At 35.6% G+C, this 25798-nt stretch overlaps 1 protein-coding gene across 2 annotated transcripts in view; it reads left to right on the top strand.

The window, feature by feature from the left end:
- The first annotated feature begins 5538 nt into the window (after positions 1–5538).
- Positions 5539–25798, top strand: part of LOC123564792 (CDP-diacylglycerol--glycerol-3-phosphate 3-phosphatidyltransferase, mitochondrial-like) — a 39224-nt gene continuing 18964 nt past the window's right edge. Inside the window, exons 1-2 of one of the 2 annotated variants that reach the window (XM_045358616.2) lie at positions 5539–5630; positions 24651–24891. In XM_045358616.2, the coding sequence (XP_045214551.2) occupies positions 5557–5630; positions 24651–24891 (315 nt within the window). In that variant the 5' untranslated portion in view covers positions 5539–5556. Of the gene's footprint in view, positions 5631–23384; positions 23877–24650; positions 24892–25798 lie in introns of those variants that run through there. The other variant, XM_053537424.1, reaches the window with a different exon arrangement.

Here is a 25798-nt window from a genome sequence, read left to right on the forward strand (position 1 = left end):
CATAAATTTCGAAGAAAAATCGGGGATTAATCAAATTCTGCATTGTAGAAAAAGTTTTTGTCCAAACATGCAGAATTACTTTAATAATATCAGGGTGAACATTGTATGTGATTTGAAAGGAATTACAGGTGGACAGACCAACAGGCAGACCAACTGGTTGACTGTGACTCCAAGACTACTACAATCTGGAGGTGCCCTTAGTTATATTGCAAGCATCAATATTATAAGAAAATATGATTTTAGATTGTTTTATTATCTTTGTACTTGTACATAATGCGATGATTTTAATTGATGCCAAATTGTACATTTAACTGTTTGAAACGTCTCTAGTTCTGACATATATCTACATACTCTATTATTTTGGAAAATAGTACTGCTATGTAGTACATATATTACATCTATCACATCTATCAAGGAATTGTAACCATGCAGTTAAGTGTTTTATTAAGCTCTGAGCTGAGGTTTCTGTAGACTGACTTTAGCCATTCTTTTTGTTATTATTATCTTTATCCAGTATTGTACAACAATGGTCCATAATATGCAGAGCTGCCTTCAAGCGTAGCCTAATTGTAGAGCGTGGCTTCAAATGCAGAAGGTCATGGCTTTACTCCCTGGCCACATCATATTAAAGACATGAAAAAAATGGAGTTGATTATGAAGTAGTTTTCTTTGTTTGTGCTCTGCATTATTAAAAGGTGGTTAGTCAGATTTAGATTAAGTTAATTTAGCAAATGATCAATTACAATTTTGTGTTTATTGACTGCTTAATACATGTTAGATTTCCACTGATGGTATTTTAGCTCACCTGAGCCAGAGGCTCAGGGTGAGCTATTGTGATGAATCACCGTACGTCATACATCTGGTGTCTGTCCGTCCACACTTTCCTTTAAACAACATTTCCTCCTAAACCACCAGGCCAATTTTGATGAAGCTTCACAGGGATGTTACTTGGTTGGTCTTCTTTAAAAATTATTCAAAGAATTGAATTTCATAAGATTTCTGATATCCAAAGCCACAGGTCATAGAGCTTTGATATTTGGGATGTAGCATCATCTAGTGGTTCTCTACCAAGATTGTTCAAATTATCCCCCTGGGGGTCACATTTTTTACATTGTCTTATATAGGGAAAACTTTGAAAATCTTTTTGTCCAAAACCACAAAGCGTAGAGCCTCAATATTTGGCATGTGACATCATCTATTATGATCCTTTATAAAGATTGTTCAAATTATGCCCCGAGGGTCACTTAATTTTTATCCCCCGCCGATGAAATCGGGAGGAGGGTATTGAAATGGTGTTGTCTGTCCGTCCGAGCTCACATTTGCATACTTAGGTGGCTATAGGAACAATAGGTAACTGTACTTTTTCTTTGATGTCATTCATTCCGTAGGGCTTTTATGTGGCTATTTTTCTCTTACGTGGCTAAAAGAACAATAGAGAGAACAACTTAAAGGGTAGCCACATAAGTATCCATATGTAGGAACGTCCGTCCGTCCGTCCGCAGCCATTTCTCAGTAACTAGAAGGTAGAATTTCATGAAACTTGAAATAAACATGAACCAACATACTTCGATGATACCCGTCAAGTTTTTTTTTTGGATTGGTCAATTTCCCTTAGAGTTATTGCCCTTGATTTAATGAAAAATACCCAAAAATATCCGTCCGCACCATTTCTCGGTAACTATCGGGTAGAATTTCATAAAACTTGAAATAAACATGCACCAACATACTGTGATGATGCCCGTCAAGTTTTTTTATCAGATTGGTCAATTTTCCTTAGAGTTATTGCCCTTTAATTGTTTAAATTCTACAGATTTGTACATAACAAACCAACCCATTGGTAGAATTTCATTAAACTTCTTTCATTCTTTTCCATGAACATTTAGTATAAACATCTGAAGTTTTGTACCCACACTTGGTCACCACCTTGCCTTGGTCACACCCCTTCCCCCTCCCCCCCCCCCCCCCCCCCCCCCCCCCCCCCCCCCCAAAAAAAAAAAATCCTTTTTATTATTTTCTTTTCAAACCTTCCATGAATATTTATTAGCATGCAAAGTTGTACCGTTCCCCCACCTCACTCTCCACTCGGTCTTGCCCACCACCCCGATCATGCATCCCCATTCCCCCACCCAGTTTTTTTTTTTTTTCATTTTTAATTTTCCATCAATATAATCAACAGGTGAGATTTTGTACCCTCACCCAGTCACCCCTGCTGCACACCCCCCCCAAAAAAAAGCATTCATTTTCTGTTAAAATTATTTTGACTAATGAAATTATTTGCTTCTTAGTAACATAAATTCTTGCCAGAAATATTTTTTTGCCATTCCTCACCTCAAGCCCTTTCGGCGGGGGATACCAATTCATCAAATTTGCTTGTTAAATGACTTATTCACGAAAAAACACTTTAAAAAATATCTGATCATATTTCCTAGACCATTCAATTATAATTACCAGACGACCCTAAGTAATTAGGGGTCACTTGACTGTGACCTTGACCTACTGACCTACTTTCTTGTTTTTTAGCTTACCCTGAGCACAGAGTGCTAGGGGTGAGCTATTGTAATCGCTTACTGTCCAGCATCCGACCGTCCGTCCAACCTAGATGTTCCTTGGTTGGTCCCCTTCAAAAGTTGTTCAAAGAACTGAATTCCACACAGAACTCTGATTGCCATGGCAACCGAAAGGGAAAACTTAAAAAATCTTCTTATCCAAAACCGCAAGGCAAAGAACCTTGATATTTGGCTTGTGACATCATCTAATGGTCCTCTATGAAATTTTTTCAAATAATGCCCCTGAAGTGAAAAGAGGTCCCTCCCTGGGTGTCCCAAGTTTTACATAGACTTATATAGGAATTTTTTTTAAAAATCTTCTTGTCTGAAACTGCAAGACCTAGGCCTTTGATATTTGGTATGTATCATTGCCTTGTAGTCCTCTACCAAGATTGTTCAAATTATGCCCCTGGGATGAAAAGAGGTCCCCTGAGGGTCCCAAGTTTTACATAGACTTAATATGTAGGGGGTGTGGGGGTGGAAATCTTCTTGACTGAAACCACTAGACCTATATAGGTTTTTGATAATTGATGTTTTGCATTGCCTAGTGGTCCTCTACCAAGATTATTTAAAATATGTCCCTGAGGTGAAAAGAAGCCCGACCCAGGGCATCCCAAGTTCTAAATAGACTTGTATAGGAAAAAAAACTTTAACCTATTTAACTTCTTGCCTGAAACTGCAAGGCCTAGGCTTTTGATATTTGGTATGTTGCATTGCTTAGTAGCTCTCTACCAGAATTATTCAAATAAGTCCCTATGGTGAAAAGGGTCCAAAGTTTTACATAGACTAATTTAGGAAAAAAAATCTTCTTGTCTGAAAGTTCAAGGCCTAGACCTTTGATATTTGGTATGACTAGCATTGCCTAGTGCTTCTCTTAACAAGATTTTCAAATTATGCCCCTGGGGTGAAAAGACATACCGCCCTGGGTGACACTTCTTGTATATGAGTTAAATATTGAAAAAATTTGAAAATTATTTAAAAATATTTCCTGGACTGTTTAATTATAATTATGTAATGAACCCAAGTAATTAGGGGTTACTTGACTGTGACCTTGACCTACTGACCTACTTCCTTGTTTTTTATCCCCCGACGAAAATCGGAGGGATATAGTTTTGGCGTTGTCTGTCCGTCCGTCCGTGGGTCTTACCGTCCGTCCGGAGCCATATCTAGGAAATGGTTGGGAATATTTATATAAAACTTCATATACATGTTCACTACTATGAGTTCTTGCGGCCTGTCAAGTTTCAGTCAGATTGCCCTTTTAACCAGAGTTATGGCCCTTAGAAGTTTCTAGTGTTAACTATATAGGGTACTATAAATATGGGAATTTCTGCATCATAACTTTTGATATATTTGGCCTAGAACTATAAAACTTATACAGAATTTAGATCACCATAATGTGGTTGTGTACACACAATTTTGTTCGGATTTATTTGTAAATTAAGAGTAATTTCCCTTTAATTGTATAAAAATCCACATATTTGTACATAACAAACTTACCATTTGGTAGAATTTCATTAAATTTCTTTCATTCTTTTCCACGAACATTTATTGTAAACATGTGAAGTTGTGTACCCACACCTGGTCACCCCCTTACCTTGATCACTCCCCTCCCCTCCCTCCCCCTTCCCCCCCTACTCCCCCCCCACCCCCCCAAAAAAAATCATTATTTTAGAATTTTTTTTCAAACAAACTTCATATGTACATGTTCGCCACTACAAGGTTATGGGGCCCATCAAGTTTCAGTCAGATTGCCCAAGTAACACCAGAGTTATGGCCCTTAGAAGTTTCTAGTGTTAACTATATAGGGTACTATAGATCTATAGATTTGGAAATTTCTGCATCATAACTTTTGATATATTTGACCTTGAACTATGGAACTTAAACAGAATTTAGAGCGCTATAATGTGGTTGTGCACACACAATTTCGTACAGATTTCTTTTGTAACTTCAGAGTTATTGCCCTTTAATTCCCTAAAAATCCACATATTTGTACATAACAAACTCACCATTTGGCAGAATTTCATTAAATTTCTTTCATTCTTTTATATGAACATTTATTATAAACATGCGAAGTTTAAAACTTGTAAGTTGTAAAACTTGAACTGTGCAGGTACAATTTGCGTTTAAAGGGAGAAAAAAATCATTTACATCTTCTTTTACTAGACTCAAGCCAAGGTCTGTCTATTACATTGAAACATTAATTTGATGCAAGTATTTTGGCAGTTAATTAATCTCCGCTTCCTTAAATGTGGGTGAGTTATCATAAGTAGGCGGAACTATGACTTTTCATTAATTTTGTACCAGTTCATGAAAAGTTGATCAGTTTTTTTTCAGGTATGAAATCTGAAAATAAGTGAAATTCCATCTCTTAAAAAAAATGCCATGTGCACAGATGTTTCAATTATAAATCACCTATTTCTATCTATGTATACGGCTGAACTTCCCTCACGGGTATAACAGCCGGGTTGCACGTCACGCAGATAAAAGTTTAAAAAGTTTGTTTAAAAGCAGTGAAAAGGAATTAAAGCTTCAAAAAAGAAGATAGTGAGAAGGAAGATAAAAGTGTGAGTGTTAAGTAAGATGAAAAATATCAGTGAAAGTTAAAAGGGGGTAGAAACATCCGCTTTGTGAGTTCAGGGACGGTAAGAGAGGACCGAGGGGACAAGACATCATTTGAACCCCTCAAGGTCAGGCTGGAGTACAGTTTGAGAAGGCAGGTGGTTCCACAACACGACAGTTTAAGGGAAAAAGGAGTATTTGAAGTAATTTGCTTCATTATGGACTTGACGGAAGGACAACCATTTTTTTCTGCTTGACAGTTCTTATGACTAATAAAGACACAAATATTTTTAACAGTAAAAAGACTGATGTCAGAATAGCAATGGGGAATGATATCACTTTTGTTTAAGCGAACATAATTTCATCTTTTACCATATACTGTACGCTCCATGTAACGGGTACCATAACACGGACGGATTTTAGCGTCAGTGTTAAAAGCGGAAGTGGTATGGCTGCCTGTGGAAATTTGCGAATGTCAAAATATATTTTAGGAAGTTTTAGTTTTATTCCTCACAGAAAATGGTAATTTATTTCATTGAAACAATAGTATGAATCAAATTCTCTTTATTTAAAGTGCTTTTTCAAACAATTTTCTTGGTATTTTCTATATTTTGCTAATTGCATAAGACTAACAGATGATGAAATTGAAATTCGTTCCGAAAATTCTCGCGACACATATGCCGTACCAATTTTTGCCCCCGTATCATGTGACAAATTTTTTAAAACTTAGCAAATAGTTCCTCCTAGCGCAATTATATTCCTTCTTTTAAGAAAATCTGTTTAAGCAATGTGTTACAGATGTTTAATATGACTGATCATCAATACAAAGGTATCAAGTCAAAACGTCCCCTAGTCAAAACACCCCATTTTGTTGAAAACGTCCCCCATTCAGTATAGAATTTGGTCAAAACACCCCCTAATATTTTTTGTATTCTTAATTCTTTTTAATTAATTCATATATTTTATTTATCTTTTCAATTCGAAACTTACAAGACAATACAAGATACAAGAAACTTTATTTAACGTCGGATATGAAATTAACAACATTAGCTTAAAGCTATTTTCCGACAAACAAATGATATAGTAATAACAAAATAAAATAAAAACAGCTGTAAAAGAAAAAGCAGTCATAAAAGAGCAAGGGAAGTAACTCTGTAACAGTATTGACCACATCGACATTAAGGATAAATCCCGTTTTCCGGTATTTCCGTAAATAGGGTCAGGGGGGCTGGCGAGATCTATCTTCCGTAGACGTCAAACCCCTTGCGGGAACATAGACAAGATTAACCGATAAAAAGACCGTGTACAATATTAGCAATTATTTTTGCATGAAGATAAGGATTTAGGAAAGTTCTTACTTTCTCACAATGGAAATACTATTCTACGACCTCGGCAACATTTTTTTTGCAAAAATAATCTGTTTACCTTGAAAAATGCAAATAATTTTTCACCTCGGGTATCGAGCCACGGAAGCGGCAGTGTAGAATAAAAGATGAAATTTCAAAAATAAAGTAAACTTTGAGGATATTTTTGCTACATCTTAATTACAACAATGTTTAATGATAATTTGTAATACTTTTTAAATTCATTCTTGAAAAAAGGATAATCTAAACACTACCGCCATGTAGCGTAATGGCCAATACCCCACTTATCGTAAACGGGATTTATCCTATAATGTCGGTATCGAGAATATATACATTACTGACTTTGTTACTCCCCTTTGAAGCAAATTAAGATTAATTATACATGCAGAAAACAGGGATACAAAATAGGCAAAGTAAAATTCAGTTTATTACAAATAAGTATATGACATATGGGTATTGTGGCAAGTGTAAGACAAAAACCCTATCAAAGAAAGTGTCCCAGAAACAACCGAAAGAAAGGTGTAGATTTGGGAAAAGGGCCTGGAGGGGTCATACAGTTACATACACTTCACCACACCTACATCCAGGGATCAGCCTACAAGGCGATTTGAGCGATATCGTCGCTTTAAAGTCGGCCACTTCGCTTAATTATCGCCTCCGGGCGAAATCCAAATCGCCGAGTTTTTCAGCGAGTTATTATCTGTTTACTTAAGTTGCAAAACTTGATGCATATTCTAGATTAAATTATCGATAAATCCATAGTCAACCCCGCCTACTCGCCTGTCAAACTTCAGCCAATCGTAGCGTTAATATCTAACAGTGTCAATCAATAATATTGTAAGCCGCCGCCATTTTGAAAATTTTCAATCGGCGTGTAAAAAGCCGATAAACTTAACGAGAGCATGATTTTATGCAACAATTGTATATTATTCTTTCATTTTATTAAAGATTACTTCAAAAATTATTTCAATTACCATAATTACGGTCAATTTCTGTAAATGAACGGCACGGGTACTGTGGATAAAAAATGATTTCGCGGACGTCAGAACTGCCGTACAAAATATTGTAAAAAGATCGCCATTAACTACGAGTTTGGTATTATTTTCGAAAAAAATAATAAATGAATAAATTAAATGTATAAATCTGAACAAATTGGTGCAAAAATCGGGCATTATAAAAGTACGAGAATCGAAACATTAATGAAAATTTTCACGCCGTTTTGATCGTGCACCTGTTAAATTTACTAATTTCGGACATGTAAATTTCGGATAAAAATTTAAAGGCGACTTTTTCATAGCTAAGTTTATACTTTATTTAGAAATTCATGAAAATGATAATGCAAGAATCAATTTCCTTAAATATTTACTGTTTATAAGTTACAGCTAGACCCACAGAAAGTGGATATATATGGGCAAGAAACTGAATGCTATGCCGATTCTTCTCCTTAAATTTCTCAACTTCTCCCTAAATTCTGTGGAGGGAGAAGTCACTTCTCCCTAAAATTTTGACCTAGGCTGATCCCTGACATCTGTCACCTACCCTATATCACATTCATATTCTTTTTACCTCGACTAGCTATGCCAGAGGTATGGCCACTCCACATGCGATGAAGCCACACCAGAAGAGGAAAAAAGAAGCAAGCAAGTTAAAACATAAAAAACACAACAACTTTCAGTACATATTTACATAAAATTAACTAAACTAAGACAAACTAAGAGAGGAGCACATCTACATCTACATCAGTACAACCAGCAATCGATTTCTGATTATGACTGGTTGGCACTGTCACAGAAACAGGTGTTAAAGAAATTTAGTATATTACAATAATAAAAGTAAAAGATAAAAGGACAGTATGCTACAGTTAAAATAGGACAGAATGGAAGAATTACATGGTGACTGCTGCCAGCCTCTATAAAGATACTGAGGCTGGGGCTAGCTTTGACTGATGTGGGGAGGGAATTCCACTTCCAGAGACGGATGGTTCTAGGGAAATAAGAGTTAGCAAAGTACTGAGTGCTGGAATATGGGATCAAGTAGTTCAGATTTCTAATGGGGGTCAGGTAACCTTGGTCAGTTGCAATGGTCTGGGTCCTTACTTTGTAAAACAAAAGTAGTGAACAGTTTAACCTACGATATTGGAGAGTTTTCCGTTCTAGGGATTTCAGCATTTCAGTTACACTGCTTGTATAGTTGTAGTCATTCATAACATACAATTATTAATAATAAAAAATTACAAGTGACTATACATACTGCTCTGCCGTAAGAATAGTGAAATAGCCCACAGGTGGCTATTACTACGACTCTTACGATAGTTTTGTATGTCCATTTTGTATTGCATTGTACTTAATTATTTTAACTGGTATATTTTTGAACAAGTTCTTTTTCAGTCTCACATCAAGAGAAGACCAAAAAAGGAAGTGATTTTGTATATAGGAAAAGGCTAATCTTATGTCTAATGGGCAATATTGTTGTCATCATATTCATAATTTTAACATGTCCAAAACATTGCGAAATGATATCAATTTCACTTGGGTAATTATTACATTTTACTCGGACTTTAGCATAGACTCCCTGTGTAAAACCTCAAGGTATTAAATCCATTTATTTATTTATTTACATTTAGGTCATGGCATAAAAGAACACATTACAATACATAAATATCACAGACGTGACTTCATAAAAACATTTTCTAAAAAAAAAATCACAATTCTATTACATTAAATAGCACAGTATCACAATTTGCATACTTTTAATATGATAATACCAAATGTCATTGCTAAAAAAGAAACTGTGTTATTAAAATGCTATAATATTTCAATGAAACTTCAAAATTTTGAGGCATGTGCAGTGAAAAATCTTAATTTGATTTCTAAAATAGTGTATATTTACTTCTAAAGTCACTATAATGTTCATTGTAAATATACTTCATTATATCCAAGTGGAAACTGGCAGGTACTGGAAAATGCAGCTCTCTGATTGGTCAGTTAGGACCCCTGATGTACAGTGATGTCATGATAAAGTTATGAATAGTGTATATTAGTTACAGAAAGCGTTTCATTGTAGTTGATTGACAGTTTTCAACTCTATCCAGTTGATTAGCTGTATTCAACTACATCCAGGGCATATCTCTGGGAGGGGCTTTCAATCATAGCCCATAAAATATAAGTATGAAATATGAAATAATAGAATACATAAGATACATGTAAAGATATGTGTTAATGAAAGATAGTATATATAGCAACCACACCTTAATTTTTAAAATTCCTTTAACTTTGTTGGAAATCATTCTATTGTAAAGGTCTCTTGGAGAGCTTTTCAGAACTGTTTTTCTTTTTTAGATATCTCAAAAAATAAAAAAGTTATGGCAATTTATTTACCCTAATTTTACGCAAATATTAAGAATTTTTTCACTATATAATTACTATCTTTCGCACCGCGACGATGGCACCGAATAACGGAATCAGGGTGTTAAGAATTTAGAAAAAATGCCATATCTTTTTTGTTATTTGAGATATCTTAATGAAATTTGGAACACACATAGATCTTGAAGTGCTGCATTTTAATAAGTATTTAACATTCAAATAGTTCTGTAATGAAGAACAAAGAAATAATCACAAAATGCATGTTCAGTTGAATTTAATATCTTTTTTTTTTCGAATATCATTTCATCGCATTACACAGCCATTACACAAGAAACTAACACATGTAATAAATTAATTTGAAGATACAACTTCATACATTTCATCACAGTTTGAAGTTTAACTTGCAATAAATAACAACTGATTCTGCCTGGTGGCATTTGTTGTAGAAATATGTACGGGTTGTCAGAAAAAATACTTCTGAATTTATTTTTTTTTTTGAAGCTGATCAATTCATTTTACATTGCTTGAGATTAAAACTTCAGGGAAACATATTTACAAATATAATCATTTACATGAATGAAGAGCAATGCTTTTCTCAAACAAACAAAACTTGTTATTTTACTCTTAATTATGACACACATTTAGTCATTCTGAGCAGTTCATACAGTCAGGGATGAAACCAGTCTTTAAAACAAAAGCCAGATCAACAGTTTGTATGTCCTCTCTTGAAGGCCACATGAAATGACCAGTCTTCCTTGTTGGAGTCATGTATTTAACAACTAGCATTTGTTCCGACTTAACACCAGTCACAATACCGGGATACCAAGCATCCTGGTAGGCAACTGCCACATAGTCATTTTCTTTGATATTATCAGGAGGGGATATATCTTGTAAGTCACTGTCTTTGACTGGGGGATTAATTTTGGGTTTCTTACTACGGGAATTTTCACTGGCAACTTTGTGTTTCTTATTTTTGGGGACAGGTTCCTTTGTCATTTCATCATGGATTTTTGAAGAACACTGTTATCATGTTCTCTGTTTCACACGCAGTTCCTTTATCCCTTTCTAGAAGATTTCATTAGCAGTTTCAGTTTTTCCTCTGGCATTTTCTCGAGCCAATTCATCATAGGCTCCCTATTTCGTTTCAGTAATTGCACAGAGGAGTGGTGGTGAAATGAAGCATTAGGTCTCCGCTTTTGACTGCTATCCAAGTCACCGAAATGGTGCTCACAACCTAGGTTGGTCACATGGGCATAACTAGTGCGTTTCATTTCCTTGACAGTAGGAGCTTTATGGAATGAACCGCCAGGGAGAAAGTCAACTAATTGTTTTTCCACAGTCCTTTTCATTGCTTTGGCTACTAGGGAAACTGAAGTGAACAGGATATCGCGAAACTCATTTTCAGGTATCTGACTCAATGGCTCTGCAAAGATCTTACCATGATGAATGTCTCTAATTTTATGATTGTCTTCACAACTCCAGTGTTCATTTAATTTAAGGATTGTTGTCGGGTCCTTGCAACAAAGATCAAGGTAATCCTGAAGCTCTGTAATCTCCGTGTAAAGTTGTACATATGGAACACAACTACTTGTGACCAAGTTCCAGTAAGGACCAGTAATTTTCAAGTAGAACAGGCCAAGGCATTGAATAATGGTCATTACTGGCAAGGACTGAAGGTCTGCAAGTACTGACTTTAGTTTCAAATTGGGAGTTTTCACAGTCTTTAGAACTTCAATGAAGTCTTGTCTGTGCAGGAAAACCTCTGCTGCGGTCTGGAACAATGCATTAAACCGGTTGTCTTTGTAGTTGCCTACTGTTGACTTTATACCTTTAGCAGCACAGTGCGCTTCCCAAAGGTCACGTACCCCATGGTGGTCTCCGGAAGATCCAAACACATCAGAAACTGTTCGCAGTGTCCTTTCGACAGCTGTTCCTTTTGTATTCCAAAACTTGAATACAGAAAGTCCATCACGGCCAAGTTTACCACTTGATGATGCTAGTGTTGTCTCATACTCTTTCAAATCCATGCAAACATATCTGTGGAAACCTAACAACACATGCACCATGCAATGGAAATGGAGTACCTGATGCTTTTCTTCATCATCACAGTGTTTCAAGACATCATTGCGCCATTCATCGAGGAGTCGATCAGCTTTCTTCTCATTGCTAGCACGATCGCTCATCGTAAATGCAAGTTTTTCTAGGGAAGATTTTACATATGACTCCATGTCAATTCTGTCATCAATATTTGAATTCAAATTGGCTAACTCGGTGATATGGTCTTTTGTTATATCATTTATAGTGTCAGCAGTTTCATGGGCAACACGACGGAATCCGAGACTCATAACATCACCAGAGGCAAGTGTTATTGAAGTGTCCACGATTTTGATTTTTCGTCGGGTTGTACCATCTCTGTTCAAACCCCAATTATTTGTTTCTGCAAGCTCTTGAGAAATATATGCCTTGGCGATATAATGTCCCTGATCTACAATTCTTTGCACAGTAGTACTGGATGGTAAATCTTCATTACTAATTCTGCTGCCGAATAAATGCTTAGCTACAGCTACAATTACGCTCGGTACTTTCGCGCATGCTACTTCTAGACTGCTCAACTCTATAACACACATGCGAACATTATCTGAAAATGTTCCATCATTGTTTCTTGTTTGACAAGAGTTCTCTTTAATTTGTTCCATCAACATATTGTTAGTAACTTCAAGGTCCCGAATTTTGACGTCTGTACTCTTTAGAAGACTTTTTAAATGTTGAACAGGAGTGTCCTGAACCGAGCCATCTTTTAACTTAGCCATCATCTTCGAAGCTTTTACTTTGTAGTAGCTAGCGTTCTTTTGAGCAGTAAGTTTTTTCTGTTCTGCATTTTTCAACACTTCAGCATGTTCATTTTCTTCTTTCGCCCTGCATTCATCTGTCAGTTTTTGAATTGTTTCAGAGTTCTCTAAATCTTTCCTTCTCTGTCGTAACAGCTGTCGTTCAGTCTCTCGAAGTGATCTTAAGAATTTTCTTGCTCTTTCATCACGTTTGTTCACATTGCGCACAGTGTAGTGGCCAATCTTCAGTTTTAAATTTTCGAGTTCTTGCTTAGCTTGTTTTATATCATTTGTCAGCTTTTTAAAGACCTTTTCCTTTTTACTTAATTCATACTCGTATAAATTTAGAGACCGTTCTTCACTTTTACTAAATTTTCTATCTGTCACATTCTGTGGTAAACTTAAATCTGAGTTGCATTGCCTCAGACTTAGTAACACTAGCTCATCTGTATCCTCATCTGCATCATGTAACAGTTCAGAACTATAGTTCGATTTGTTAATACAAGGCGACAAATACAACTTTGTTGGAGTCACAACTGAGGTTGAATTTACATGCTCAGGTGCTGTTTTTATTTGTTCTGGTTGGGAAATGGCTAGGGGTTTGATTTCAGTCTTTGTCTGTATTTTGGGGACGGGATTTGGGATGTTTTCACTTTCATGGTTTACAGTGTTCACACTCACAGTATCTGATTCTGATGAAACTTGTCTTTTTTTGCCCGGTAAAAATGCTGTATATTGAAATTCACAGAGGCTTTTGAATTTTGCGACTCGTTTCTTACGTTCAATGTCCTTATAGGTTTTGTAAGTACACGAGCTTTCAGTGTTGTATAAGATATGGAAGGATACTTAAATACAAACATGTAATATAAGTATGAAATATGAAATAATATTATATATACTATAATTCCATTTCTGTAACTGCCATGTTGATGTTTTCGGGGCATGTTTCAACTTCGTTTTCACTTATGATATGACTGGCATTGATACAAGAGATTGAAATATCTTCTCCAATGAACCACTTTTAACACTACAAGGCATTTGTCATTTTCAGGGAGATTTTCAAAAGCCTTTGGTTTTTTCATAAGTTTCAGTCTTTTCTTAGGAATTCCTATCACAGTCAGCTCTGAACCCTTTGGCCTACCGCGTTGTTTTAGATTTGGAGGCAATGTCATTTTGCTAATGTTTTCATCTACACATGCTTCCTCAAGAACTACTTAATTTTCATTGAGTATTCGAGTTTCATTTATTGGTTGTGTATTTTCATATAGAAGTTCATTGATTTCATTTTCCGGAATTGAAATGTTTACACTTTTTCCAGTCTCCCAAGCTCTAAGTCTAACTAGTTGCTTCAGTTGATCTAATCGTTGACCAAAGTCGCTGTTCGATTCCTCTGATTAGCAAACAGCAGTACACTGGCACACACTAGATGCTAGTTTGAATCTTTGTTGTTGAGTGTTGGCTCTGACTGGTGTTTGTGAGGACTGGTCAACAACCACGTTTGTTTCATTGATTGCGAATGTACCAATGAAATGGTTTCGTGTCCACCTCTTATGGATAATACTGTTGTTATACAGGTCCAAATTGTTCCGTTTTCTGATAGCTAGGATGTGACGATATGGTAACATAGTCGCGGTGGAAGCTGCATTCACAAGAAGTTATTATGGCACTTAGCGTATTTTCTGTGCCCTCATAATTTTCTAACTCTGGTTGCATCATATCATACGCAAAGGTGTCAGCTTCTTCCTAAAGTCAATATACGCACTGCCATAAATTAGAACTACTATCCGACCAGGGATACCTGACAGTGACATCATATTGTGTTTACTTTCCAATGTTTACCTTATATTGTTATGGATTATCATTAAGTTTCTTTACCTATAGCCTACATTGAAACGTAGCCCAGAGGATAACGGCGCTTTTGTAATAACCGAAAGGTACCGAGCTCGATTCCGGTCGGGGGAACCTTTTTTCCGCACTAAATTTTCTTATTCAACTAAATAGTTATCTTGATTTTCTAGTGCTTCATGAATTATGTGTACAGAATAAATATTGTAGAAATGGCTAAAATGGCTATGAACACGTTTTTAACTGTAATGAGCTTTTGGAGAATAACGAGAAAGCAATATCTATTCTAAAACATAATGAACTGACGCTAACACAGGCATATGTTGCATTAACATTTGGTATACTTCATAATATAATAAATGATTGATATTTTAAAAAAAAAAAGAAAAGAAAAGAAACTAGCAAGAAAAACATATAAATGTTTTTGCTACAAAAATACATGAAATATACCTCGCCTACCACTGGTTTCGAACTTACATCGCCTGTGTGACAAGTAGCCAACACATCCTCTGGCCTATACCTTACTTTGAGTTTCTCATATGATAAGGACATATTTCTATCTATCACAAGTATACATTCGTTTGGGGATATACCGTGGTTATTTATAGTTTGTTGACAAAATGACGTCACTGTCAAAAATTGTCGGTGGATTAGTACTGTGCTTTCGATGTGACACAGCATAGTTTCCCATCTTTTTCTAGTCTGTGTAAGGCTAAGAAGGTCATCATGTCGGACGTGAAACTGTCCAATTTTGCATTTTTATCTACAACTTGTTTAATTTTCTGATTGATAGATTCCAATTAATTGTTAGTATTGTTTCTGAGACTGGATGCCTTTGCCAGTACCGATGTTTTCTTTGTGTCGTTGAGCATTTTTAGGGTGACTTCGTACACGTCAATGTTTCGCGAATAGCAGATTTTTCGCAGAATTTCCAGTATGTTGTTGAGTTCGGGTCTTGTGATACCCATTTTATCTGTTGTTATCTTGTGCTTGAATGTCCTTAAAGTACATGGAACAAACAAATTCTTAACTCTGCATCTGGGAAAAGAGTTGAGAATACAGTGCGTTCAACAAGGTCTTTGTCCATCATGATGGTTTTCACGGAGTCTTATTTTGAGTTTTGGTTGCAGAATAATTGTGTCATCTCATCTCAGTAATCCTTTGTTGAGTTCCATCTGCAACTAGCCATAGACCTACTATTTCTGTTTGCCCATTTCCATTTTTGACCGCTAGAACATACAGTGGCATTCTCAAGTCATTTACTTTATATGTACATGTAGCATCTACGTACAATATTTCTGTATACGAATCAAATATGGTACGCATCTGTGTGTCTTGAAAGAACAAACCTCTCATTTCATTTTCATCATTCACAATAAGCGTGACATGAGCACCTGGACATTGTGAGAACGAGTTAACTGCTGATTGCAGAAGCGTTAAGTCGTTGATGCTCTTGGATTTGTTCTTTGTTCTTCCTATGTTATGGAGGTCCTTAAGTAGTACTTGTTGATACGTACCATCAATATTGATCCAAGAGACAAGACTCATCTGAAAAGATTAAAAGAAACAGAATTCGCAGAAAGTATCGCCAATGCCCTGCATTGTTTAGCTACCTTTTAAAACAGTCCTTTTAAGGACTTATAAAGTCCTCTTTAAGACAGTACATTTTCACCAAAGAAACTCTCTCAGTATTGTCAATATTCATTTCTCTTTTCTATTTTTAGCTCGACTATACGAAGTATAAGGAGAGCTAACCTACTCGACCCGGCGTCGGCGTCTTTCCGCGTCCCAACCTTGGTTAAAGTTTTTTTACACTTTCTCTTTCTTCAGCTTATCTCTGTAATTACTTGATGGATTTGATTCAAACTTTAAATACTTATTCCTCATCATCATCCACATCATCTGACATAAGGGCCATAACTCTGGCACCAATATTTCATGAATTATCCCCCCCTTTTCACTTAGATTTTCAGGTTAAAGTTTTGATGCACTTTCACTCTATCTCTGTTATTACTGAATGGATTTGATTCAAACTTAAATTAAGGTGGCAGGGGAGTGCAGATTTGCGAATTCCATATTGACATGTGGGTACCAGTGTTGAAATATCCATAGAAATCTCGTTTTTGCTTATTTCTCTTTGAAACTACTATGGACTATTGCAGATACTATAGACTACATAAAGACAACTCTCCGGTCCTATGCACCTGTCGCTTTCCATGCCAGATGTAGTGAAAATTGGCCAAATCACCCAAATTTTATAGACCAAAATTAGCCTAACCGGGCCTCACTTTGAACTCTGCCATTCATCCATTTTGTATTTTTAAATCCAATTTCGTAGCATTTATGTATAGTGCGAACATAGATGCATACCCAGGTGGTGTGGAATGTGTCTCCCAACCACCACTTTATTTCCCTAATTTTCACTTGAAAAAAAGTGGATGGATAACAGCCGAGCGTCTGGCCGACTTTTTGTTCTGATGTTTATGTTTTAGCCTCAACTGGAAGTACGGAGCTAGGAATTTTAAAACACCCGCCATGTAGAATCATTAACCATTCCTCATTCCCCAGATATATTAAAGAATTAATAATGATAAATAACCAGTAAGATAGATATGCCTTTATATCTACCCTGTCCTGTTTATACAGAAAATCGACAGGGGCCAAACTACGAAACCGCTCCCCTGCCACCTTAAGTTTTTAAGATGTTTAAATAAAATAAAATGTAACCTGTCCTGAATCCTAAGACACTTATAGTGATATCAACTGAACAAAAAGTGTTGCCGTACCTTGCAAGATAGCCGGTGAATAAGCCAACAAATGTGCCCACCCCTCCACGCAAAAATCAGCCAAAATTTGCATTCTGAATCAAAGTAACCCCGAAAAACTATTTACTGCCTTTAAAGTTAATTTCACATGATATTTACATTTTAAAGCCTTTCAAATGTTAAAACCATGTACTTTTAACATAATTTTGGTATACAAATGCAGATTACCGTACTTATCCTATCGGGACACCCTTTAAAGGCCACCCATCCATCCTTTGGTGCCACCCCAGCCACTATATAGCTTAATGGCATTGCTAGATATAGACACATGTGTTGCTTTTAAACAAAATGGCATGAATAGTCATTATTTAGGCACTAATTTCTTCTTTTGGCCGTTTTATGATACGAATCCTACTGGCTGGGGGTCCTTAGCTTCATTATTATATGGCCACTTACTGCCATTTTGGGACTCGCTAGGCCGAATTTAGTACTCAGGAATGAATAAAAACCACTATAGGTTACAGTTCATTCCGTAATGGATTTAAATACATGCAAAAAGTCAATATTTGAGTGGTTTGAAAATTTGTCTATTTTCCTTAAGGTGGCACTGGGGAGTGCAGATTTGCGAATTCCACATTGACGTGTGGGTACCAGTGTTGAAATATCCATAGAAATCTCGTTTTTGCTTATTTCTCTTTGAAACTACTATGGACTATTGCAGATACTATAGACTACATAAAGACAACTCTCCGGTCCTATGCACCTGTCGCTTTCCATGCCAGATGTAGTGAAAATTGGCCAAATCACCCAAATTTTATAGACCAAAATTAGCCTAACTGGGCCTCTCTTTGAACTCTGCCATTCATCCATTTTGTATTTTTAAATCCAATTTCATAGCATTTATGTATAGTGCGAACATAGATGCATACCCAGGTGGTGTGGAATGTGTCTCCCAACCACCACTTTATTTCCCTAATTTTCACTTGAAAAAAAGTGGATGGATAACAGCCGAGCGTCTGGCCGACTTTTTGTTCTGATGTTTATGTTTTAGCCTCAACCGGAAGTACGGAGCTAGGAATTTTAAAACACCCGCCATGTAGAATCATTAACCGTTCCTCATTCCCCAGATATATTAAAGAATTAATAATGATAAATAACCAGTAAGATAGATATGCCTTTATATCTACCCTGTCCTGTTTATACAGAAAATCGACAGGGGCCAAACTACGAAACCGCTCCCCTGCCACCTAAAATAGTTGTTCAGCATCATCACCCACATCATATGACACAAGATGCATAACTCTGGCACAATTTTTCATGAATTATTTCCCCTTTTTACTTAGAATTTTAGGTTAAAGTTTTGATGCACTTAAAATAGTTGTTCAACATCATCACCCACATTATATGACACAAGGTGCATAACTCTGGCACCATTTTTTCATGAATTATTTCCCCTTTTTACTTAAAATTTCAGGTTAAAGTTTTGGTGCACTTTCACTCTACCTCTGTTATTACTGAATGGATTTGATTCAAACTTAAAATAGTTGTTCAGCATCATCACCCACATCATATGACACAAGATGCATAACTCTGGCACAATTTTTCATGAATTATTCCCCTTTTTACTTAGAATTTCAGGTTAAAGTTTTATGCACTTTCACTCTATCTCTGTTATTACTGAATGGATCTGATTCAAACTTCATTACCCTTATCATATGACACAAGGTGCATAACTCTGGAACCAATTTTTCATGAATTATTTCCCCTTTTTACTTAGAATTTTAGGTTAAAGTTTTGATGCACTTTCACTCTCTCTGTTATTACTGAATGGATTTGATTCAAACTTAAAATAGTTGTTCAACATCATCACCCACACCATATGACGCAAGGTGCATAACTCTGGCACCAATTTTTATTAATTATTCCCCCTTTTTACCTAGAATTTTAGGTTAAAGTTTTGATGCACTTTCACTCTGTCTCTGTTATTACTGAATGGATTTGATTCAAACTTAATATAGTTGTTCAACATCATCACCCACACCATATGACACAAGGTGCATAACTCTGGCACCAATATTTAATGAATTATGCCCCTTTTTGCTTAGGATATACTTATATAGTGTTTTGATACATTTTTAGCTCGACTATTCGAAGAATAAGTAGAGCTATCCTACTCACCACGGCGTCGGTGTCGGTGTCGGCGTCACACTTTGGTTAAGTTTTTCGTACCAGTCCACATTTTGACAATGTCTTTTGAGATAAAGCTTTGAAACTTTCAACACTTGTTTACCATCATCATGGCCAGTTATAGGCAAGAGCACATAACTCCATCAAGGATTTTGGCTGAATTATGGCCCCTTTTGACTTAGAAATCATGGTTAAGTTTTTCGTACCAGTTCATATTTTGACAAAGTCTTTTAAGATAAAGCTTTGAAACTTTCAACACTTGTTTACCATCACCATGGCCAGTTATAGGCAAGAGTACATAACTCCATCAGGGATTTTGGCTGAATTATGGCCCCTTTCGACTTAGAAATCTTGGTTAAGTTTTTCGTACCAGTTCATATTTAGACAAAGTCTTTTGAGATAAAGCTTTGAAACTTTCAACACTTGTTTACCATCACCATGTCCAGTTATAGGCAAGAGCACATAACTCCATCAAGGATTTTGGCAGAATTATGGCCCTTTTTGACTTAGAAATCTGGGTTAATATTTCATACCAGTTCATATTTTGACAAAGTCTTTTGAGATAAAGCTTTGAAACTTTCAACACCTGTTTACCATCACCATGTCCAGTTATAGGCAAGAGTACATAACTCCATCTAGGATTTTGGCTGAATTATGGCCCCTTTTGACTTAGAAATCTTGGTTAAGTTTTTCGTACCCGTTCATTTTTTTGTAAAGTGTTTGACATATGGCTCTGAAACTTTTATCACTTGTTTAGTATAACAGTCTCTCTATCTGTAGGAAAGAGAACATATTAACTCTGTCATCCATTTTGGCTGAATTATGGCCCTTTTTGGACTTTGAAATTGGTTCTGTTTTCATACAAGTCCATGTTTTGTCAAAACTATTTGACATATGGCTTTTAAACTTTGAACACTTGCTTATCATTATGATTTACATCTGTAGGCAAGAGTACATAACTATTTTGACTGAATTATGGCCCTTTTTGGACTTTGAAATTGGCTCATATATTGCCATTTAGTGCAAGACTTATCGAAATCAAAGTAATACAGGAACATTGTTTGTCTAATCTATTTATTTCTTTTGTCTGAATATCTGTGGAAATATTTTGACCCCATTCTTCAATCAGTTCTTCGAATAGTCGAGCGCGCTGTCATCAGACAGCTCTTGTATCTTTACCTCTCTTATTACTTTAAGTTGATATTTTTGACATAGACTCAGGCTATTGTGCAATATCTTCATCCACAATTGGAGTCATTAAACACTTCAGTGACAGCTTTAGTTTCCTCAGATGTGCCCAGTTTCACTATCCAGCATCAAAATAGTGGAACGCGCTGTCTCCTGTGACAGCTCTTGTTAGCTCGACTATTCAAAGAATAGTGGAGCTATCCTACTCGCCCCAGCATTGGCGTGAGCGTCACACCAATGTTAAAGTTTGCCTACCACCCCAAATATTTTCAAAGTCCATTGAGATGTTTCTTTGATATTTTGCATACTTTTTTACCATCATGACCCCAGTCTGTAAAAAGGAGGAGGCCCCTTTTTTGACTTAGAATATGCTTATTGTATATTAAAGTTTTACTCATAGCTTATATTATACTATCAAGCATTGAGAATAGTTAAGCGCTGTCAACTGACAGCTGTTGTTTATAAGTCTTATCTTTTAAAAATATTTTTTTGTCTTCTCTGGATTAAAGAAATATCAGATAAAAATATACCAGTAACTGTTGAATGCAATACAAAACTGTCATAGGAGCCTTAGGAATAGCTACCAATGGGCTATTTTACTATTCTTACAGGACTGTAGGAATAGCCACTTCCTAAAAAATCTGTTAGTAACTTAGTTTAGTTAACTTTATTGAAGTGTCTAGCTGTCTTTAACTGGACGGCTAGCAAGTCCTGAGGAAAATTTGTAGCCATCCGGTAATCAATTTGTTACTGAATAAGTAATTATTTAAATTTTAATACAATTTTACCTGTTATTTGCTTAAGATATCAATAGAGAAGAGGTGCAAATGCAAGTTAGCACAAATGCAAGGGCAAGGGATGAGAGGGGGTGATGGGGGTAGTGAGGAGAAAGAGGAAAGAAAAGTTGGCTAGATACTTCCTAACTTTATGTTTCAACAAATTGATGTTATTGGACCACAGTAATAAAATCTGAATTCAGTGCAGAAGTAACTTGCCCTCATATATGGATTTGCTTCTTGATTAACACAAATGCTGAGCGAAGGATGCTTAACCAGTCTGTGTTGATAATGTGTATATTACTTATGAATCTGGTGGCCCCGCAAAGAAATTACTATACAGCTTACCGGTAGTACATGTACAAAGGTCCATAATGTGTTTATCTGGTGCAGAGCCCTCACATTTTTCATCTCCATGACTACATATATGTACCTTAGATCATTCATCAAGTCACAAAACTACCGGTAGACTTCGAAACCTTTCTGCACAAGTTCCCATGATGATCTGTTTGGTAAATGTTGAAACCAGGTCAAGGCAGGTCCTTGAAGTAGCAAATCAAATGCTGCAACTGCACGAGCTGGCTCACTCTAGGCAGAAATATTCGGTAGTATTAAAAATGACAGAATTTCTTTCAAAAACTTCTTTGAATTCTAATGCATATACCTAGAATATTTTTCACAAATTTGTCATTAAAAGTAAGATTTGTCGGAAACACATACTGATTGAATCTATCAGATTGGTGTTTATGCCAGCAGGTTGCAGAATGTTAATCTTGATGATCTTTAATTAGGTTAATTTTGAATCTGGGTCATGTTGGGGCAAAAACTAGGTCACAGGGTCAAATGAATTAAACCTTACTAACATTTTAGGTCCCACAGTCCACATAACTGATCCAGTTTAGTTCTTTACTCACCCTCTACATACGTTGTGACAAGACCTATAAACTGACCTAAGTAATTATAAATCACCTTGACCTTCATATGACTTTTACCTTTAAACTTAAAGCCTTAATATCAACATTTTAGTCCTAAAGCCTACATCAATGACCCAATTTAGTTCTTACTCAAATTTGACAAACCTCATGGGAAGAAATTACCTATCACATGGTCTTCACCTTTAAACTTAAAACCTCAGAAAACAACATCTTTGGCCATATTTATACCCCCACCAAACATGTTTTGGGGGGTGGGGGGCTATATAGGAGTCAGTTTTGTCGCGTCGTGACGCGACGTGACTTATACCCCCACCAAACACGTTGGGGGGGTGGGCTATATAGGAGTCAGTTTTGTCGCGTCCCGTCACGAAATCTATTATCTCAGTTATTACTAAATGGATTTGATTCAAACTTAAAATAGATGTACCACCTTATCACCCACATCATGTGACACAAGGTGCATAACTTTGACACCAAGTTTTCATGAATTATGTCCCCTTTTACTTAGAATTTTAGGTTAATTTTGTTGTATTTTCACTATATCTCAGTTATTACTAAATGGATTTGATTAAGACTTAAAATAGTCATTCCACCTCATCACCCACATCATGTGACATAAGGTGCTTAACTCTGACGTCAATTTTTTATGAATTATGTCCCCTTTTACTTTAAATTTAAGGTTGATTTTGATGTATTTTCACTATATCTCAATTATTACAAAATGGATTTGATTCAAACTTAAAATAGATGTTCCACCTTATCACCCACATCATGTGACACAAGGTGCATAACTGTGACACCAATGTTTCATGAATTATGCCCCTTTTTACTTAGAATTTAAGATTAATTTTGATGTATTTTCACTATATCTCAGTTACTACTGAATGGATTTGATTCAAACTTAAAATAGATGTTCCACCTCATCACCCACATCATGTGACACAAGGTGCATAACTCTGACACCAAATTTACTTGAATTATGTCCCCTTTTACTTAGAATTTAAGGTAAAATTTGATGTATTTTCACTATATCTCATTCTGATTGGCTTAGAGTCAAAGGGAAGTAACCTTTTTTTAACTTTTGTACTGAGTTTCTTCCTCTTAAATTCCGGGAATTAGTCTATTTTTAGAAATCCTATTTTTAGATTTTCAATATTTTAGGTATTTTTCTAACTTTTTTATTATAAGTCCTATGTAAAAAGTAAATACATTTTTTGTGGTAACATGGGTCGGTAAGACACTTTTTTGTATTCACTTTTAGTGTATCTCTTATATTAGAGATTTTTTATATTTACTAGTATTACTATACTAGTATTATACTAGTATTACTTATATGTGGAAGCCCAGGATGAAGTACTCCAAAGACGAGTAAAATTCTTTTTAAGTATTAAGCTTTTTTTGACATTTTTATATTATTTTAAGTATTTTTAAGATTTCTTATGGTTGCCATTCTTCTGTGACAAGACCGTATGGTGGGGGTATGAGTCACTCCTGTGACAGTTCTAGTTAAACCTGGAGGTATGATGTTGCGTTTTGAAAACGCAGCTCCTTGTTGAATGATAAATTTTTACCAGTTTACTTATATTAGATTGTGTGAAAATATAACTCTTAATTTCCATTCAGCAAGCAGTGTGCAATTTATTACATGACTCTTTATATAAATCACCAGTAAATAATTTGTGTTATTGGCGGCTGTGAAGCCCAACACTTAGTTTTGCTGGGCTTAAGTCAAAACTTGAAATAAATAATTATGAAAATTTATTTCTTATGTCATGTTGTAAACACTAACTGAACAGCCTGTCAGCCAGTAGTGGAGACTATTTGCCTCCATCTGACCTTGGGCAATAGTTTGTCTATTTACCAGCAAGTCATTCAATAAGGCATAAAAAAATTCTTTGTTTCCGGTAACATGCTAAAAAAATTAGGTTAATAAGGTAGGTCGGAAACATTTCTTTTTTTTTTGGATTTTTTTTTTTTAAGGGAGACTTTTTGGAAATTATTTTTGTGTCAAAAAATGAATACAAATAGAGGGTTATGCCTTTGGAGCATCAGTAAGTTGATTTGCAACATCACTGGCCATGTTTACAGCATAAAAAGTGCACTTTTGCATCTTTTTGTTAAAACGTTGAAAAAATGTTCTCCAAGGCCATAAAAACATTTAGGGTCGGGCCAAAAATTTAGGGAAGGTCGGGATACTGGAAACAAACATTTTTTTTACGCCTAAGGTTTTCTTATATTTGAATATATTTCAGAGTTCGGGAAACAGTTGCTACATAATTATGTATTTTTCAGGGGTATTCCAGTATGTTCTAGTACAATTCTTTTGTTGTCTAGAAGACATAGACACTGTTTAGCTGAAGATCAAAATCATAAGCAACAAGAAAGTCAGAACACCACTCCAAGGATGACTGTGAGGCCAGAGGTTTTACGGGAAAAGTTTGGCTGGATTAATGAGCATGTTCCTTGCTTTGGTGTGAATGGTGACAATATCACTGTGATAAATCAGCCAGTGGACTTCTACGAAACTTTTAAAGTAAATAGGTTTTATTAATAATGTGTTGTATTAAAGTAAACTATTTTGAATTTTATGTTATTTACAAGGTTGTGAAAGCATCTGAGGCCTACATGTACCTAGAGGTTGCATTAGTTTATAGACTAGAGTGAACAGATCTCTAAAATGGGAGGCCATGACAGTGCATAAAAGTTGATTAGGAAATTGTCACTAGCATAAGAAAGAACATGTTAGAACTGTTCTGGTGAAAATATAGAAGTTCTAGAAATTAAGTTGACTGGGTACTGTTTCATTAACAAAATACTGCTGAAATAGAAGCATTAAATCCAAGATAAAACTATAAAAGAAATAAATAAATGGATTTAATGCTACTACATATACATCTTTACTATTTAAGTCAACTTGATTGTAAGAATAGAAGACATTTTAACAACTTCCTCCATAGCCTAAAGGCTTTGAACTTTGATGGTCAGTATATTTTGACAGCTGCTGCATAGGTATATGAGTGGTGAATGTGATTTCCTGTAAAATGGCATAAATTTTGTGTTCTGGGACAAGATTGCTATTTCTCAGGGGCATGAATTGAGGGATTTCAAATTCAAATGATAAAACAAACAGGAATTTTACTTGTTTGTACGGGTTTGATTTGGTGCATTAATGCCACAGTAAAATCCACAGAAAGTAGTCCATCACAGATTTTAATTGCTCACTCTATGTTGTGAGTAAATTCCTAGATTTAAATAAATACTCTTATAAAAACGCAGCCAAGCGAAATGCTAGATATAAATCTATCTTTAATATTCCAGTGTTGTTACAATAAATCCATAAAATATATGGATATACATTTAGTACGTACTTGGGAACATTATATATTTTTCTGTATGAACTTAAAGGAAAAATAGAACCTGGAATGAAGAATCTCCTTAAT

Source organism: Mercenaria mercenaria, chromosome 2 (assembly GCF_021730395.1).
Source record: "Mercenaria mercenaria strain notata chromosome 2, MADL_Memer_1, whole genome shotgun sequence".
Taxonomy (NCBI): Eukaryota; Metazoa; Mollusca; class Bivalvia; order Venerida; family Veneridae; genus Mercenaria; species Mercenaria mercenaria.